The following is a 19,478-nucleotide window of genomic DNA, read 5'->3' as shown; positions in this document are numbered from 1 at the left end:
GTAAAATGTATATATAACATTTCTGCAGTGTTTCACAAGTGGTACCTTATATTTGCATATTTATTTCATTCATGTAATATATTTATTTGCATATTTATTAAATGTTTGAAACAGTTAAATATAGGAGTGTATGTTATTTTGCTATTTTATAGTTTCCATATTATATATAATTTCTAAATAATGTTTAATTAATTGTATTGATGGAGTAGTGTTAAATGTATTAAGACAAGAGATAAACCCAACTGACCGATACAAAAAGGCTGTTTGACCTGGGTTACCTTTAGATTTGCAAAATAATGTAATTTAAAACGGTGTTCATGTAACGATAAAATGCTAGATTTGATATACCGCGATATTTTAAAATGCAAATAAACACTTAATTTTATAATGTGGGTGTTAAAACCGTCCCACCCTTCTGGATATTTTCATGTAATTATTTGTAGAAATAAAAAGATGCGCTAGTCGACCAAATGTGTTATTGGTGCTCTGGAAACAATACCAGAAAATAAGAAAGAAGTGAACAGTTCGTTTTGTTTTGTTGCTGGAGCGCTATGCCTTGCCGATATAACGCTAACAGACATAAAAAAGGTATGCATACTCTTTTTGTTATCTCTCTCTCTCTCTCTCTCGCTTTTAATCTCGTCAAAATATGTCTAATAATAATTTACAGCCAGACTAGTTCCCAGATTAACAGAGCTTTCTTTTAGGTGCAAGATTATTACACTACTTCCGGGTCATATATAGAGAATAATACATGAACGGCCGTTAGATACCATTTATCACGAGTTGTTTTAAAATGTATCTAACGCATGGCTTCTAGATTATGGTAACCCCACTCCGATGGCAAGTGATATTCGATATTGGGCTAGTAAATAACTACTATTGACATGCCCAACGGCTAGTGTTTTTTTTTATTCAAATGTTGCACTTAAGTCTTTTGTACACTTGAATTTGTAGGCTGAATATGAATATCTTGCCCCAACCCCAAACTCAATGTTAGTGTGTTTTTTATCGCCCTCTTTAGGTGACATATCTGATTATTACAATAATTTAGTAAAATTGTATTAACTTAAAGTAAAGTAGGGCTAGTGAATTTTTAATCGTGGCTAGTAAATTTTTTAAATCACTGATCTCATGGCTAGTGGATTTTATAAAAATTCTAGAAGCCCTGCTAACGAGCGAAAGTGAGTTTGATACGTTTTTAAACAACGAGTTGTGAGATAAATGGTATCTAATGGACACGAATGTATTAAATTCAGGGCATAAAATTTGGCACGAACGATTTTGTCGTTCGTCTGTCGGTTATGCAAAACCAATATCGACACGAACGACGGATCGTTCGTGCAAAAACTATAATCGCTCGTCAGAAAATGTAAACTGACGTGTTTTGGCTAATATAACTATTTTTGGAATAAAATAGTAAGAGAACGGGCCTAGCATTGCAGGTGTGAGGAAAAAAACCCCAATGTATCCGTTTGAAGCACTACGGTCTAAGCTACGCGGTCTCGTCGTAAATATTCTTGCGCACAATAAACTCGTGCAATAAGTAGGAAGCGAAAAAAACGTATGTGAAGTTCTGTATATTTATTTACTTTTTGACACCTGTGTGGTTACGTTGAACTATATGCATTAATTCTGAAACATGTATTGTAATGAAAACAAGTACAACCCTTACTAAATCAATTTATTAAAATATGACATACACAGCGAAGAAAATAGTACGTTTAATAAGGGACTTTAAAATAACGAAGTGGAAATTAGTTGCAGCATCAATTTATTCTATTTCTTACATATCCCCAAAAACCAAGTTTTAAGCAAATTTTAACATCTTTTTGAACTAAAAGGTATTTACAGCCTTTGCACTTGTATCTGACATGTTAGGCTAACTATACGTCACAATTTAATCGATTTCCATCGTGTAGTTTTTCATTAGTTGTATGGCATTGGTGACTTTGTTATCACCTAGGAGTAGCCAGTCATACGCGTACATGTGTTAACAACCACGTGTAACCAAAAATAACGCATGGTGTTCTCACCAACGGGTGTGTAAGAAAAATGGTTTAGCTCGAGTCACCTCCATCCCTATTCCTTATTGATATTGATAACATATCAATATCAATAAGGGGTATGGCTGGAGGTGACTCGAGCTAATGGTTCACCTGATATGACCCGACTGGATTTATTTATTAAACATCATCAGATCTTGATAATTGATGCTTTTGATATTGTTCAGTTAAGGTCGACGACAGGCACTTTTCTCACCCTTGTTTTGGCTTCGTACACAATAAATAAAATATATCTAACGGTAATTTTTCGATATGATGTATTTGACAAAAGGTACTTTTTTTAAAAATTTCTTTCATCTTTTAAAACTTAAACTGGTCTACTAACCGTAACGGTACCTTGACTCTGTTTACAGGTCGGTGTATTTTTATTTCCATAATTCTGGACAAAATATTAAGTTTAAATTTTAAAAGATGAAAGAAATAAAAAGTACCTTTTGTCAGATATATAATATCAAACAAATACCTTGGGATATGTTATATTTATTGTGTACGAAGCTAAACACACACACACACACACACACACACACACACACCCCGAGTTTGACGTCACTGGCAATAAAGAAAAGTGGTATTCAGTTTTCGCATATTCAATGAATAATAAATATATGTATATGTTTACTATTACTGTCACTTGTACCATTCATTTTATATAATTCGTTTCAGGTGGAAACGACGACGAATGTATTTTGTTTTAATAAAAACAAAATTCCATAGAAGACGTATTCGTCTTAGTCCTACAGATTTAAGAACCAGACTTTTTTCTCGTCTCTGGGAACTGGGAAACTCTTTTTACGTGCCCCTATCCACAAAGGTTCAGGCACGCCCACCCCGGATTCAGCCTCTGACTTCGCCAGTGACCGACTCGTCTCAATATCAGACAAGGATAACTTTGTGCTCTGTGTGTCTGCTAGTACTTATGTAATTGAATATCTGGAAGTAAAAATGCAGACCAGGAGTGTTTTACAGACTTGTTTCACAATCTTCCCTTGATGTTCCATTCGTCAATACACATTTGCAGAACTTATGTTTAATCTAGATCAGATGTCAAATCATTTTATTCTGCTGTGCACGTGTAGTTTCTTTGATGTGTGTAGCTAGCGATATAGAAACACAACACGTGATAATGGATGCTGTGAATAACGTATTCCAGTGTAAGACTTGTCGGGAAGAATGCAAGTGTTCTGTTGTCATGCAATCACACGGGACTATTCACCCCGGCCAGACGTTGTTTAAATGTGCTGCATGTTCTGTGAGTTTCCTGACACACCATGAGCTAAATGAACACAGGCTGCTCCATCTGGACGATAAAACCTTTAAGTGTGATGCGTGTTGTGATAGTTTTTCAACACATTCCAAGCTAAACGAACATGGAATTGTGCATAAGTCTGATGAACCATTTAAATGTGTGACATGTTCTGAACGTTTATTGACACGTTCAGAGGTTCGTGGACATGGATTCTTTCATACTGATGACCAAGGTCTTAACGCCGAAGTTTGCGCCGATAATTTCCCAACTCATTTTGTTCTCAAACATGAGCGAACTGTGTCAACTGACCAAACCTTTAAGGATCCAGTTTGCACTGAAGATTTTCCAAGACATTCAGTGATATTTGACGATAACATGACTAGCGACGGAGTTCTTAAACTAGGTGTTTCCTCTCAGAATGTTTCTGCATTTTCGGAAATGAGTCAGCATGAATTAGCCAACACTGGTGACGAGATCTCGAAGTCTAATTTGAGCCCTGTGTATGTTCCAGTTCGTCCTGAGGAAGATGGATTAACGCAAAGGAGTAACCAGATATATAAATGCGGAGTGTGTTCTAGGTCTTTTGCAACGAGCAGGAACTTGAGGAGGCACATGTTGACTCACACGGGCCAGAAACCGTACACTTGCGACGTCTGCTCAAAGTCCTTCTCGCAGAGCGGAATCTTAAAGATCCACCTCCGAATCCACACTGGCGAACGGCCGTACAAATGTGAACTGTGTCCCGAAAGCTTTGCGCGCAAGCGAGATCTCACCAGACACGTCAGTGTCCATTCTGGAAGAGAACCTTTCTCTTGCGAACTCTGCCCGAGATCCTTTGCACGTGCGTGGAGTCTAAAAGTGCACGTGCTGTCTCACACCGGACAACACACATTCACGTGCGGCGTGTGCAGCAAGGGCTTCTCGCGTAGTTCCGACCTCAAGTATCACATGATGGTGCACACGGGTCAGAGGCCGTTCTACTGTGACGTGTGCGCCAAGTGGTTCCAGCGGAAGAGCGTCCTCACCCGGCACATGCGCAGTCACACCGGCGAGAAACCGTACCAGTGCGATCTCTGCTCCAAGCGGTTCGTGCAGACGAACTGTCTGAAGTCACACATGAAGCTGCACACCGGGGAACGGCCGTTCCATTGTGACCTTTGCTCAAGGACGTTTTCTCAGAAATGGGGTTTGAAATCTCACATGAGAGTCCACACTGACAATAATTCCTAATTCTCCGAACGTACTCTGTTGAGTAGGTCAACAGTACCACACATCATCAGGGGCCTAATTCACAAAGGTTTCTTAGGCTCTGCTAGACAACAAAGCATCCTCTTTTTAAGTCTTTTAGCATTGCACTGCGAGATCGCAAAGTTGCGAGAGTTTAGTGAATTGTGTCCCTGAATACTACGATACACACTTTCTTCTTTTTTCGTTGGCCAAGTGGACATATGGGTCGCGTTCTATTAACCTTAACTATGATTCTTTCATGGAACGGACCACCAGTGGCTCGGTCATCTGCTTAATATGCACCAATCTCATCTGGCATTTATGCTAATTTTGTGATGACGTACGGTTATTTTGAGCACAATGTATAATCGAACAGAAAAATCTGAAATTCCATACTGTACTACGACATACAGGGACAAGCCAGTAAAGCAAGCATGAGCGTGTGCAGGAATTTTAACCGGGGGGGGGGGGGGGGGGGGGGGGACTAGCGACAAGTTTAAAGAGGGGTTGTCATGCTCCCCCGTAAATTATGTTGAGAAAAAAGGTAATCTGCACGAGTAGAGTAGTTTCGACACCCGAAACCTACCGCCTGCACACGCGCCTAAGCCAGGTTTCAAACATACAAAACTGTACATTGACAGAATACTACACGAGACCGTTAGATTTAAAAACCATTTATCTTAAGAATGGGGGGCGTAAGAAATGCATATTGTTAGTTTTACGATGTTATGTCGAATAAACGTAGATTTGAACTGTTTATAAATTAATTATGTTTTTCTAGTCAGAAAGTTTAATAAAATTAATATCGTCAAGTTTCACTATTTATTTACTATTCCTTTTATTTCGAGGCGGGATCTAACTCTGTCGTTAGAGTGCTCGCTTGAGGTAATTGTATCATAGGATCGAATCCCCTTGGTGGACCCATTCTCTGATTGAGGTTTTTTTTTTCGCGTCCATGACCCATGACTGGTATATCAAAGCCCGTGGTTTGTGCTGTTCTGTCGGGGGGGAAAAACGTACATATCAAAGATCCTTTGCTGCTAATGGCAAAAATATCAGGTTTTCAAAGTTTGATGGCATTTTGGAGGGCTGGATGTAGCGCGGTGATAAAGCCCTCGTTTGATACGCAGTCTGTTGGGTTATTTCTCGTTGCAGCCAGTGCATCACGACTGGTATATCAAAGGCCGTAGTATGTGATATCCTGTTTGTAGAATGGTGTATGTAAAACCTCCCTTGCTACTAATGGAAAAATGTAGCAGGTTCCCTGTCTAAGACTATGTCAGAATTACCAAATGTTTGACATCCAATGGCCGATGATTAATAGATGAATCAGAATGCGACCCAGTGGTGTCAAACAAAAACTATTAACGTTCCCTTCATTTATTTTGCGAGCAAGTGTGTGAAGTTTATTATGACCAAACAATCGATGACGATTCATAAGTGGAGTATCCAAAATGCCATCGAAGTTTGTTTTGTTTAACGACACCATTAGGGCACATTAATTAATCATTCTGACACCTTTTTTTTTTAGAAGAAACCCGCTGTCGCCATATAGGCTACTCTTTTACGACAGGCAGCAAGGGATCTTTTATTTGCGCTTCCCACAGGCAGGATAGCACTCACTCAGGGTGTGGAGTCGGTATCTGGATTAAAAATCCCATGCCTCGACTGGGATCCGAAACCCAGTACCTACCAGCCTGTAGTGTGATGGCTTAACCACTGCGCCACCGAAACCGGTCACAACGACAAAAGGTTTTTTTTTCTTTTCTTTTTCTGTTGTTTTCATGTGAAAACTCGCTATCTTTTTCCAATAGCATCAAGGGATCTTTTATATGCACCATCCCACAGACCGGATAGCACATGCTACGGGCCTTTGATATACCAGTCGTGGTGCGAGAAAAAGCCCAATGAGTCCCCCGACAGGGATTGATCACACACCGACCGCACATCAGGCGGACACTATACCACTGGGCTACGTCCCGCCCCTTTTTGTCCATTTGTTAAATTGAAAGAGGGGCGGGACTTGATCCCGTGGTAAAGAGCTCGCTTGATGTGTGGTCGATCCCTATCGGCGATTGGGCTATTTCTAGTTCCAGCCACTGCACCACGACTCGTATATCAAAGGTTGTGGTATGTGCTATCCTGTCATGTGTCTAGTGTTTATGAAAAGATCCCTATGTAAGGAAATGTTTTATTTAACGACGCTCTCAACACATTTTATTTACGGTCATATGGCGTCGGCAGCTACTAATGGAAACGTAGCAGATTTCCTCCACGGGCCTCAAATGGCAAGACATTCCACAGATCAATTGCTGAATGTAAAAATGAGTTTTAATAATAATTAAAATATATCGTTTTGGTTCCTATGAATTACTACTGTTCCACCTGTAGATTATTTTTGTATATAATCTACATCCCTGAAACAATACAATTTCAACTTACTGTGCGTTCAGTTCAGGGATTCGAACCCACTACTGCCAGAAATTGTACATTGTAAGCAAGTACAACGCTTTAGCCTACGGGGCCAAACATCTGCATCTTGAAATACGCAACCGGCCTCGATGGCGCAGTAGTCAAGCCATCGGATTACAGGCTGGTAGGTACAGGGTTCGCAGCCCGGTACCGGCTCCAACCCAGAGCGAGTTCTTAAGGGCTCAATGGGTAGGTGTAAGGCCACTACACTCTCTCTCACTTTCACTCTCACTCTCTCACACTAACCAACTAACAACTAACCCACTGTCCTGGACAGACAGCCCAGATGGCACGAAAATAAGTTGAAATGAAATGAAATACGCATGCCTTACAAACCAGTCCCATGTTCAACCAGCCGTTTTTCGCTAACGTTTGCAAACTAATTTGACTGGTTCCCAAAGTGGTCATTCGGTTTACTGTGTAGCGTAAAATCCTGTCTAGTGGACGTTAGCTACAAGCGGTTGACTGAATTTCCCCCTGATGCTAGTGATTGTAATGTATTCTAATGGAATACAATTACAATTGTCGTAAACTAAATCGGAAAAAAGAGATTACACGTTTTGCAAAATCATGAGTCATGTATCGCATCATTCTTCAAAGACAGTTTTTTCAAAGTGAGTTTTCAAGACGTTTTGTTTGTTTTACGTTATATGAGTCGAGACCCGCGGAGTGTATTTGAAAGTGTTGTGTGTGCCGGGGAGGGGGGGGGGGGGGGGGGGGGCAATGTCACGTCCGAGTTCCTCCCACTCCAGACCCGCGGGCCATGTGAGCATAACATATATATATATATATATATATATATATATATATATATATATATATATATTGAATAGCTTCATTATTTATAAGATGTGCTTTTAAGACAATGCTTATTTTCAGTTGTATGTACCACAGCAAGACATGAATTCCAAAAAGGAAAAGGTGGTCGAAAAGGTGAAACGTATGAAACCTAGACGTTCACAATTTCCGTTATTCAAAACGTGGCACACAAACCTTTCGTTTTGGGTTATTAGTTTTGTAAATATTCCTTAATTCGTTAATTTAACAGTGAAGTAAACATTTAAAAAATATATTTAAAAAATGGTTAAATTGGATACTCCACCGGAATTGTGGATTTAAAAAAAAAAAAAAGTATTAAAATTTTCTTTTATTATTATTATTATTATTATTATTATTATTATTATTATTATTATTATTATTATTATTATTATTATTTATTTATTTTATTTTATTGAAGTAATTCGCGCCTACGGGGGCTCTTGAATTATTTTTTCATTAATCCACACCTCCATGTACATTCTCCACTACTTAGACTAGGCCATGGAGGCGTTGATTGATTGTGATTCAGTTTTGCTGTAGTTTCGTGTCTCCTGTAATGAAGACCAAGCTTCAGTTACCCTAGTTTATAGAAAGAAGACGAGGAAGAGGAATGTGCGGCACGGGGGAAGCCAACACCGGCGACTCAACTATCGGCAGCGGCTACTTCTGCGACGTCGCTCCTGGTCTAACCTGCCAGACGATTCAAGCTGAACAAGTCTGACAAGCCAGCGACCAAGCCAGCCGCAGCACTCCACGTGATCGTGGTTGAACCGCCGGCCAGCCGACTCCTCCTTCACTTATTTCAGAACGGACTCTCTCTCACTCTACACACACACACACTCCAGCGAAAGATGACATCTGTCGAGTCAAGGCCCAACTTGGGGTCGTTGTGAAGAGCAAGGCCACCACTTTACTGAGTGGCATGTCGGACACGGCATAGATTCGGCCAGGACAACCGCGTGCTCGTTCCAGCCAGTGCACCACGACTGGCAAATCAAAGGCCGTGGTATGCATTACCCTGTCTGTGGGATGGTGCATATAAAAGATTCCTTGCTGCTAATCGAAAAGAGTAGCCCATGAAGTGGCGACAGCGGGCTTCCTCTCTCAGTATATGTGTGGTCCTTAACCATATGTCTGACGCCATATAACCGTAAATAAAATGTGTCGAGTGCGTCGTTAAATAAAACATTACCATTTTCTTCTATTCTGGTAATGTGGATCTACGCTTACAGATACGTTCTAGTAACGTATCTATCATGAAATTTGCGACAGATTTTTTAAATTTTCTCCAAACATATTTCCCACTGATATGAACATCGAATGATGTTCAATGGTGTTACTATTGTCAGACCAACCAAAACACCCATCATTCCTGGTTCACGCAGGTGTATTTGACAACTACAAGGTAGGCACTCTTTCTAGGCGACAGCAAATTTTGCTAAATGCTACTATTCACTGACACATTATCGACAAGCTGGGGGACTGATGAATATATAAACATATATCACAAAGATAGAACAAGTATATGCGGTTTTTTGTCAACTTAGACAAACATATAGCAAATAACACTAAACGTAAGACAACATGAAAATAGGCTTTCATTTAGCATCAGTTATAAGACTAATATATATTTTTTTACCATAAAAGTGTGCCCATGCAGCGTGCTTGAACTTTAATTGGATATCGTGAATACGAAAATAATGTTTATATAAACTTCCTAAAATGTAAAGTCTATAATTTCCATTTTTCATTACTGACATTATATGTGCTTGTCCGTTCCCCCAGTCCGTTCTTGAATTGACTTAAGTAGGAAGTTCCGGAAATGCTATGTTTTGTTATCGTTTGGTAATTTATTTGTTTAAAATGACCTGGGCTGGAGGAATGCATAATGTGTATTCCGATAAACAAAAAACATATTAGTTTTGAAGACAACAATTTACAGCAAACAAACTTGTTTACACCACTCGAGTTAGCTAACTAGAATAACGATCTGAATGCGTTGATAATAGGAACCGGATTGTGGCTAGGGCTGGTATCTTCAATCTTGTAGGTCTCACATCGAGATAAAGTTAACCTTCACATAAACACTGTTAGGGAACTCTTTTACGGCGAGAGGCTGTTCTTAATGATAAATTACCGGGTAGGACTTTCCTTTGGCACTGTCACGTATAAAGAACACTATAAATAGGGGGCCTACTTATAAATAGGGTTAGGGTTAGTGACAGTGCAAAAGGAAAGTCCTTCCTAACCATTAACCAACTAACAACTAACTCACTGTTATGGACAAGGTTACTAATTATTTCGTACCATAGTCATTTCCGTGGACAGACAGCCCAGATATCTGAGGTGTGTGTCCAGGACAGTATGCTTGAACTTTAATTGAATATAAGCCCAAAAATAAGTTAAAAGAAAGAAAGAAAATGATAAATAACCAGCCTCGGTGGTAGCAGAAATTTAATTGTTTAGAGCAAAATGCATTAATGTACTTTTTGTGATCAGTGTTATATTCTTCTGTTTTTCACCTTGATTCTATACCTTAATTAATCTATATAATATACCCGGTACTGATGGAAAGATATAAAGGAACACACGAGTAGTAACATCAAATGTTGACTACAATCAAAATCCTCGTCCACATGCAAGTATCAGGAAATTAACCATGTTACTGGACGTCAACCTACTCCAGTAGTGAATTACATTTGGTCTCATATACCATGTGTTCCCTTATTTCTTTCTATCAGTATATATAACCTGAGATATTCAGCCTAAAATATACAGTGTTCAGTGTACATGAATATAAATTTATGTAGCCAGAGATATCAGGGGCGTAGACTGAGGGGTGGGGTGGGGTGGGGGGGGGCATAGTGAATTGGGCCTAAAATTTTCACTGAAGGTGACAAATATTCATATAGTAATTAATGAAATATCAAAATTACAGTCCCCACATACTTTTTAAATAATTCCATGTTTAGTAGGGTTATAGTTGTTGGGTTTTTTGGCCACCGGATATAAACTAAATTCTGTATTTACTTCAGTTGTCTGTCAAGTACATGTATAAGTAATATAACGTTCTTCCTTTCCTTTGTTACAGCACAGTGAACTGGTGGTATAGATGCCAATTTATCCAGTAAACTGCACCGAGTCTTGTACCATGAGCACAATATGACAATCGTCTTGACAGGTTTGTCTGTCATGTGCAACAAATGATGGATAAAACCGACTCGATGACTCCCTCAGATTCAAAAGCTTGCTCAGATTCAAAGACTCGTTCTGGTTCAAAGATTGGCTCTGGTTCAAAAAACCACTCTGATTCAAAGATTCGCTCTGGTTCAAAGAACCGCTCTTGTTCAAAGACTCGCTCTGGTTCAAAGACACAGTCTGGTCCAAAGACTCGCTCTGGTTCAAAGATTCGCTCTGGTTCAAAGAACCACTCTGATTCAAAGACTCACTCAGATTCAAAGATCCACTCCGACTCAAAGACCTCCTCTAATCCAAAGACCTGCTTGGATTCGAAAACCAGCTCTGTTGACAGTGAGTTAAATAAAGAAAAGCTCCGAGGAGACCACCACCCATTGAATGAGAACCCCAAGACCTGCTCAGACTCGAAAACCAGCTCTGTTGACAGTGAGTTAAGTAAAGGAGACCACCATCCATTGACCGAGAACCCTGAGACCCATCCTGATGAGAAGCCGTACAAATGTGGAGTGTGCTCCACGACATTCCGCCAAGCGAACAATCTGCACTACCACATGATGGTACATGATGACAAACGACCACGCAGCAAACTGCTGCAGTGCGACCTGTGTCTGGAGCACTTCACAAGGAGACAGTTCCTCGAGAGACACTACGCATTGCACAAGGACGAAGATGGGCAGCAGGTGTGTTTCATTCTTTCATACATTTATAGGGATGGGACTCAGCTCAGTGGTAAAAGTGCTTGCTTGATGTATGGTCGGGTTTTGGGATCAATCCCTGTCAGTGAAAAAAAAGAGAAAGAAATGTTTTATTTAACGATGCACTCAACACATTGTATTTACGGTTATATGGTGTCAGACATATGGTTAAGGACCACACAGATATTGAGAGAGAAAACCTGTTGTCGCCACTTTATGGGTTATTATTTTTCGATTAGCAGCAAGGGATCTTTTATATGCACCATCCTATAGACAGGGTAGTACATACCACAGCCTTTGATATACCAGTGGTGCACTGGCTGGATTGAGAAATTCCCTGTCAGCGAGTCTATTGGCTATTTCTTGCCCCCACAGTTTTGAACATGATAACTATTGTCAGATTTATTCCAGCAGATAAGATAATCGTCCATACGTCTCTCTCTTTTGTAAAATGACATGCAATGTTTTTGGTGGGGCTAAAAATCAAATGCTTTTCGCTTTTCGCAAGCTACTATTCTGATAAGCGTTTCGCTTGATGGGCAGTCGGTCTGGGATCGATCCCCTCTCAATATCTGTATGGTCCTTAACCATATGTTTGACGTGACATAACCGTAAATAAAATTTGTCGAGTGAGTAGTTAAATAAAACATTTCCTTCCTTCTTCTATTCTGATATTTCTATGATGGCTGCCTTTCTGAATAGTACGGTGTGTTACATTTTCAGTATTTAATTATGTATTTATGTCTATACTTGTAATATGTATGTGTGTGTAGTAAATGTACAGGTATGACGCTTCTTCAGTGTTTAATTGTGTATTTATTTTATGTCTCAGGGCTAGTGATATTCAATGTTGGGCTAGTAAATTACTAAACTACTATTGCCATGCCCGACAGCTAGTGAAATCTTTTTGGGTCAAATGTTGCAGAGAAGTTAATTTTGTAAATATAAATATTCTGCCCCAAGCCCCAAGCTCTGTCTCCCTCTTTAAGGACATATCTGATTATTACTATTATTTAGTAAAATTGTATTAACTTAAAGTAAAGTAGGGATAGTGAATTTTAATCATGGCTAGTAAAAAAAAACTAAATCACTGATTCCATGGCTAGTGAATTTTATAAAAATTCTAGAAGCCCTGTGTCTATACTTGTAATATGTATGTGTGTGTAGTAAATCTACAGGTATGATTCTTCTTCAGTGTTTAATTGTGTATTTGTGATACATGATGCTTCTCCATACATTTCACCCTTCTTTTTAAAGTTGCCTGAAGAAATACACAAAACTCTGATGGTGAAAAAGAAGAAGCGTAGACGCAGAAAACCTCCCGGTAGGCTCTATTTATGTACTATCTGGGTTTACAGTCAGTTACCATAGTTACTAGGGACGGAGTGATGCTCAGTGGTAGAGCACTAGCCTGAGGAACGATGGGTCTTGGGGTCAATTGCCCGTGTCGGACTCCAAGAGTTTTTACTGTCTCAACTGTCAACCAGTGTTTATTCTCTCTCTCAAGGGTGGGATCTAGCTCAGTAAAAAAGTTTGTTTCTTTTCAACATTACCTGTCCTCAAACAAATGCAACCCCCCCCCCCCCCACACACACACACACACCCCATGGCTAGTAGGTCTGGTCAGAACATCCCAAAAGCCAATGGGATAAGTCAGAGCCAAATAAAAAGACGTCCGAACCAAATGGTGAAGGAAAAAGAAGGAAGTTACAGTCACGTGACCAACATTAGAGGGAGCATACAGTAGAAGAATTTAGGCCATCCCAGTGGCTTTTGGGATGTTCAGACCAGACTACTAGTCATAGGCGGGGGAGTGCACTTTCTTGAGGACAGGTCATTTATCCGTAAAAGAGAAAACACCTAAAGTTTTCTCCATTTTGTTTAATGACACTACAAGACCACATTGATTTATTAATCATCGGCTATTGGATGTCAAACATTTGGTAATTCTGACATCTTAGAGAGGAAATATGCCACATTTTTCCATTAATAGTAAGCGATGTTTAATATGCACCATCGATAGCACATATCACAGTCTTTGGTAGATCAGTCATGGTGCACTGGCTGGAACGAGAAATAACGCAATGGTCCCACTGACAGGGATCGATCCTACAGCGATTTCACATCAGGCGAGCTCTTTACCACTGGACTATGTCCCGCCCTCTAGCTCAGTTGATGCCACATAACTGTAAATAAAATGTGTTGAGTGCCCTACTAAGCAACAGATTTCTTCCTTTTTGAAACATGGCAACAGACTTGTATTTGTATGAGGTCAGGTGATGTTAACAGTTATTGGTGGTAATACACATTTTTTTCACAAATGATTTCCGTGTTTCTGTCCAATTACGGTTTAAGCATGCTGTCCCGGGAACACACCTCAGCTATCTGGGCTATCTGTCTAGGACAGTGGGTTAGTTGTTAGTGGTTAGTGAGAGAGAAGAGGGTGTAGTGGTCTTACACCTACCCACTGAGTTGGGTGAGAGCCAGTGTCAGGCTGCGAACCCAGTACCTACCAGCCTTATGTCTGGTAGCTTAACTACAACACCCCTGAGGCCGGTGTAACATGCAGGCTGTTTGTGTATTTGCATAATAGTAAATAGAGATTATTATACGAGCTTGTGTGTTGTACCAATTTTACAAAATGAAAGTCAGGAGTGTGGTATTGCCCGAGCAAGACCAAGGGTAATACAAGAATCCTGACACGAGTTTCATAAAATAAGTATGACTCACACGCAAGTGTAATAATCTCTTTATTATCCCTCTTATTTCAAAACATTTAAGACGTATGTATGTATGAGATGACGCAATGTCAACATTTCTGCAAGTGACGTCATCTAAGCCATGCCATGTTATGTCATTAATTGTCCACGTGGTTCAACATAACCGAGTTAACAAAAACCATACGAAGCGCACATGTAATTAACAAGTGTAATGACATAATTTAGGGAAGCAACGTCATTTTTAGTCATTAAACAAAAATTATAATAATATGGATAATAAAAGAAATTATTTCACTCGCATGTGAGTCATATTGATTTTTTACGAAACTTGTGTCAGGATTCATGTATTACACTCGCTCTCGCTCTACTCTAGCAATACAAAAATCCTGACACTTGTTTCATAAAATCAGTAGGCTACGACACACAAGCTTGTTTAATAATCTCTATTTATGATATGTAATGGTGAGTGTAGATTGTAACAAACATTCTTTTCCCTTTCCCTATAGGTTACTCCAAGATTGATGACCATTCTGTCAGCTTCACTGCCGATCTTAAACCAGACTCTTGGGAGACAGAAAATGAATGCACTAAGGAGAAGACGCAAGCCTCAGATAGGTCATTGAGGGCCATTAAGGAGGAGACACAAACCTCAGATACGTCATCAGTGGCGGTCATGGCTTGTCTGTACTGTGATTTCAAGTGTTGCTCCAAACCTGAACTCAAAGTACATTCGGATTCTAAACATTGTGGGAAGCCGTGTAAATACATCAGTTACGACGTCACGAAAAACAAAGCCTCGAGACCTTGTCCCAGCATGATTGAGTCGCACGAGCTGCCGATCAAGAAAACGAAGAGAGGGCTGGGACTCACCCCTGAAGCGAGTTGTAATTTTGTGTATGAGGTGAACCAGTCCACTGGGACGATCGTGTGCTACCTGCGAGATGATTGGCACAATCCTCTCAAAGACTCTGTTGTCCTGCCGTCCAATTTCAATGCCATGTCTGAACCGTGTGCAGAAATGGGCATTTCAAACACTGTACCGCATTTGGAGACCTGCGTTTCAGACACTGAACCAAGTTTGAAGACATGTGTTTTAAACACTGTACCACATTTGGAGACCTGCATTTCAGACACTGAACCATGTTTGAAGACACGTGTTTTAAACACTGTACCGCATTTGGAGACCTGCGTTCCAGACACTGAACCAGGTTTGAAGACATGTGTTTTAAACACTGTACCGCATTTGGAAACCTGTGTTTCAGACACTGAACCATGTTTGAAGACATGTGTTTTAAACACTGTACCGCATTTGGAGACTCGGACGTATGGTTCGGACAGTGAAACAAATGTCTCCGATAGTTCGTCTTCACCAGTTCCACAGAAATCAGAATTTAGTTGTGACGCTAGCATGGATAGTGATGAGGAAATGTCAGACGAATCGGTAGTCAATCAGATACCTGAAGTGTACATTGACAGGGCATGCTGCTCTACATAGTTACTAGTCCCCTACTCGGGGCTTCTAGATTATGGTAGCCCCATTCCCATGGCTAGTGATATTCAATGTGGGGCTAGTAAATAACTAATATTGCCATGCCCGACGGCTAGGAAATAAAATAAAAAAAACGTTGCACTTGTTTATTTTGTAAATATGAATATTCTGCCCTCATGGCACCCCAACCCTCTAATGTTACTGTTTTAAGCTCTATCTCCTTTAAGTGACATATCTGATTTTTACTATTATTTAGTAAAACTGTATTAACTTAAAGAAAAGTAGGGCTACTGAATTTTTAATGGTGGCTAGTAAATGTTTTAAATCGCTGATCCCATGGCAAGTTGATTTTATAAAAATTCTAGAAGCCCTTCCTACTGGTCCAAACAGAGGGGACTGTACTTTGTGTTTCGCTGTCTGTTTGTCTTCCATCCATCCATCCGTTTGTCTTGTCTGTCCCAAATATAGTTCCCCATTACTTTTTTTTTCTTTCACAATGCCTCAAGATACTGAGCTAAAATGTTGTGTATAACTTTATGGATCCCCCGTCGGTGGGTCCATTGGGCTAGTTCTCGTTCCAGCCAGTGTACCACGACTGGTATATCAAATGCCATGGTATGTGCCATCCTTTCAGTTGGATGGTGCATATAAAACATCCTATGCTACTAATGAAAAATGCAGCGGGTTTCCTTTCTAAGACTATATGTCAAAATTACCAAATGCTTGAGATCTAATGGCCAATAATAAATAAATGTGTTCTAGTTGTGTTGTTAAACAAAACAAACTTAACTTTATGATGTAGCAGTTTTACTTTCATCACGATTTACTCATTACAGAGTTGTGACCCTTGAATTTAGGAGATACAGGGCTAGCTCTGGGTCAATAGAAAAGTTTGCCAAATTATCTATTAAACTTCAAATATAGCAAAAACCCTGTTATTTTGTATCAAAATATAAATTATTATATAAAGTTATTTCGCCAAATGAAAATAAAATTCGCCAGTTTTTGATGTTGACTGGAGAGATCAGACTTATTTAGGCACGTGTGCAGGAGGAGGGTTTGAAGGGTTGATGTTTACTGGAGAGATCAGACTTATTTAGGCACGTGTGCAGGAGGAGGGTTTGAAGGGTTGATGTTTACTGGAGAGATCAGACGAATTTAGGCACGTGTGCAGGAGGAGGGTTTGAAGGGTTGATGTATACTGGAGAGATCAGACGTATTTAGGCACGTGTGCAGGAGGAGGGTTTGAAGGGTTGATGTTTACTGGAGAGATCAGACGTATTTAGGCACGTGTGCAGGAGGGTTTGAAGGGTTGATGTTTACTGGAGAGATCAGACGTATTTAGGCACGTGTGCAGGAGGGTTTGAAGGGTTGATGTTTACTGGAGAGATCAGACGTATTTAGGCACGTGTGCAGGAGGAGGGTTTGACGGGTAGATGTTTACTGGAGAGATCAGACGTATTTAGGCACGTGTGCAGGAGGAGGGTTTGAAGGGTTGATGTTTACTGGAGAGATCAGACGTATTTAGGCACGTGTGCAGGAGGAGGGTTTGACGGGTAGATGTTTACTGGAGAGATCAGACGTATTTAGGCACCTGTGTAGGAGGAGGGTTTGAAGGGTTGATGTTTACTGGAGAGATCAGACGTATTTAGGCACGTGTGCAGGAGGAGGGTTTGACGGGTTGATGTTTACTGGAGAGATCAGACGTATTTAGGCACGTGTGCAGGAGGAGGGTTTGAAGGGTTGATGTTTACTGGAGAGATCAGACGTATTTAGGCACGTGTGCAGGAGGAGGGTTTGAAGGGTTGATGTATACTGGAGAGATCAGACGTATTTAGGCACGTGTGCAGGAGGAGGGTTTGAAGGGTTGATGTTTACTGGAGAGATCAGACGTATTTAGGCACGTGTGCAGGAGGGTTTGAAGGGTTGATGTTTACTGGAGAGATCAGACGTATTTAGGCACGTGTGCAGGAGGGTTTGAAGGGTTGATGTTTACTGGAGAGATCAGACGTATTTAGGCACGTGTGCAGGAGGAGGGTTTGACGGGTAGATGTTTACTGGAGAGATCAGACGTATTTAGGCACCTGTGTAGGAGGAGGGTTTGAAGGGTTGATGTTTACTGGAGAGATCAGACGTATTTAGGCACGTGTGCAGGAGGAGGGTTTGACGGGTTGATGTTTACTGGAGAGATCAGACGTATTTAGGCACGTGTGCAGGAGGAGGGTTTGAAGGGTTGATGTTTACTGGAGAGATCAGACGTATTTAGGCACGTGTGCAGGAGGAGGGTTTGAAGGGTTGATGTATACTGGAGAGATCAGACGTATTTAGGCACGTGTGCAGGAGGAGGGTTTGAAGGGTTGATGTTTACTGGAGAGATCAGACGTATTTAGGCACGTGTGCAGGAGGAGGGTTTGAAGGGTTGATGTATACTGGAGAGATCAGACGTATTTAGGCACGTGTGCAGGAGGGTTTGAAGGGTGATGTTTACTGGAGAGATCAGACGTATTTAGGCACGTGTGCAGGAGGGTTTGAAGGGTTGATGTTTACTGGAGAGATCAGACGTATTTAGGCACGTGTGCAGGAGGAGGGTTTGACGGGTAGATGTTTACTGGAGAGATCAGACGTATTTAGGCACGTGTGCAGGAGGAGGGTTTGAAGGGTTGATGTTTACTGGAGAGATCAGACGTATTTAGGCACGTGTGCAGGAGGAGGGTTTGACGGGTAGATGTTTACTGGAGAGATCAGACGTATTTAGGCACCTGTGTAGGAGGAGGGTTTGAAGGGTTGATGTTTACTGGAGAGATCAGACGTATTTAGGCACGTGTGCAGGAGGAGGGTTTGACGGGTTGATGTTTACTGGAGAGATCAGACGTATTTAGGCACGTGTGCAGGAGGAGGGTTTGAAGGGTTGATGTTTACTGGAGAGATCAGACGTATTTAGGCACGTGTGCAGGAGGAGGGTTTGAAGGGTTGATGTATACTGGAGAGATCAGACGTATTTAGGCACGTGTGCAGGAGGAGGGTTTGAAGGGTTGATGTTTACTGGAGAGATCAGACGTATTTAGGCACGTGTGCAGGAGGAGGGTTTGACGGGTAGATGTTTACTGGAGAGATCAGACGTATTTAGGCACGTGTGCAGGAGGAGGGTTTGAAGGGTTGATGTTTACTGGAGAGATCAGACGTATTTAGGCACGTGTGCAGGAGGAGGGTTTGAAGGGTTGATGTTTACTGGAGAGATCAGAGTATTTAGGCACATGTGCAGGAGGAGGGTTTGAAGGGTTGATGTATACTGGAGAGATCAGAGTATTTAGGCACGTGTGCAGGAGGAGGGTTGATGTATACTGGAGAGATCAGAGTATCAGAGCATAGCTAGGTCTACTGAAATACAGACAGATTTTTTTTTGGGGGGGGGGGGGGTAGGGGCTCATTTTATGGTTGTTCGTTCGTCAGGTTTCCGTATTAATTAGCATTATAAGATATTTTAAAGTCCCGAAATGAAAACTGGTCAAAAAAGTGGGAGACCCCCCCCCCCCCCCCCTTCTACGG

At 40.8% G+C, this 19,478-nt stretch overlaps 2 protein-coding genes across 4 annotated transcripts; both read left to right on the top strand.

The window, feature by feature from the left end:
* The first annotated feature begins 518 nt into the window (after window positions 1-518).
* LOC121386330 (zinc finger protein 234-like) lies at window positions 519-5,351 on the top strand. The gene is made up of 2 exons (XM_041517199.1): window positions 519-588; window positions 2,730-5,351. The coding sequence occupies exon 2, from the start codon at window positions 3,151-3,153 to the stop codon at window positions 4,540-4,542; it is 1,392 nt and encodes a 463-aa protein (XP_041373133.1). The 5' UTR covers window positions 519-588; window positions 2,730-3,150; the 3' UTR covers window positions 4,543-5,351.
* Window positions 5,352-9,647: 4,296 nt separating this feature from the next.
* Window positions 9,648-16,070, top strand: LOC121386400 (zinc finger protein 26-like). 3 transcript variants are annotated; one of them, XM_041517283.1, is made up of 4 exons: window positions 9,648-9,862; window positions 10,922-11,708; window positions 12,981-13,047; window positions 14,950-16,070. In XM_041517283.1, exons 2-4 carry the CDS (start codon window positions 11,034-11,036, stop codon window positions 15,936-15,938), a joined length of 1,731 nt encoding a protein of 576 aa, XP_041373217.1. In that variant the 5' UTR covers window positions 9,648-9,862; window positions 10,922-11,033; the 3' UTR covers window positions 15,939-16,070. The 3 variants fall into 3 exon arrangements, with proteins under 3 accessions (XP_041373217.1, XP_041373215.1, XP_041373216.1); XM_041517281.1 differs by having other exon boundaries at window positions 9,648-9,876; XM_041517282.1 differs by having other exon boundaries at window positions 9,648-9,880.
* Window positions 16,071-19,478: the final 3,408 nt, after the last annotated feature.

Source organism: Gigantopelta aegis, chromosome 12, assembly GCF_016097555.1.
Source record: "Gigantopelta aegis isolate Gae_Host chromosome 12, Gae_host_genome, whole genome shotgun sequence".
NCBI classification, from domain to species: domain Eukaryota; kingdom Metazoa; phylum Mollusca; class Gastropoda; order Neomphalida; family Peltospiridae; genus Gigantopelta; species Gigantopelta aegis.
The sequence above is the reverse complement of the archived record's forward strand: the minus strand, read 5'-3'. Positions and strand labels throughout refer to the sequence as shown.

Bases quoted from the DNA above. Each gene is read 5' to 3' on its own strand.
- LOC121386330 (XM_041517199.1), top strand. From the start codon at position 3,151: ATGTGTGTAGCTAGCGATATAGAAACACAACACGTGATAATGGATGCT.
- LOC121386400 (XM_041517283.1), top strand. From the start codon at position 11,034: ATGATGGATAAAACCGACTCGATGACTCCCTCAGATTCAAAAGCTTGC. The intron at 11,709-12,980 runs GTGTGTTTCATT...TTCTTTTTAAAG, and splicing joins AGGACGAAGATGGGCAGCAG to TTGCCTGAAGAAATACACAA. The intron at 13,048-14,949 runs GTAGGCTCTATT...CTTTCCCTATAG, and splicing joins TAGACGCAGAAAACCTCCCG to GTTACTCCAAGATTGATGAC.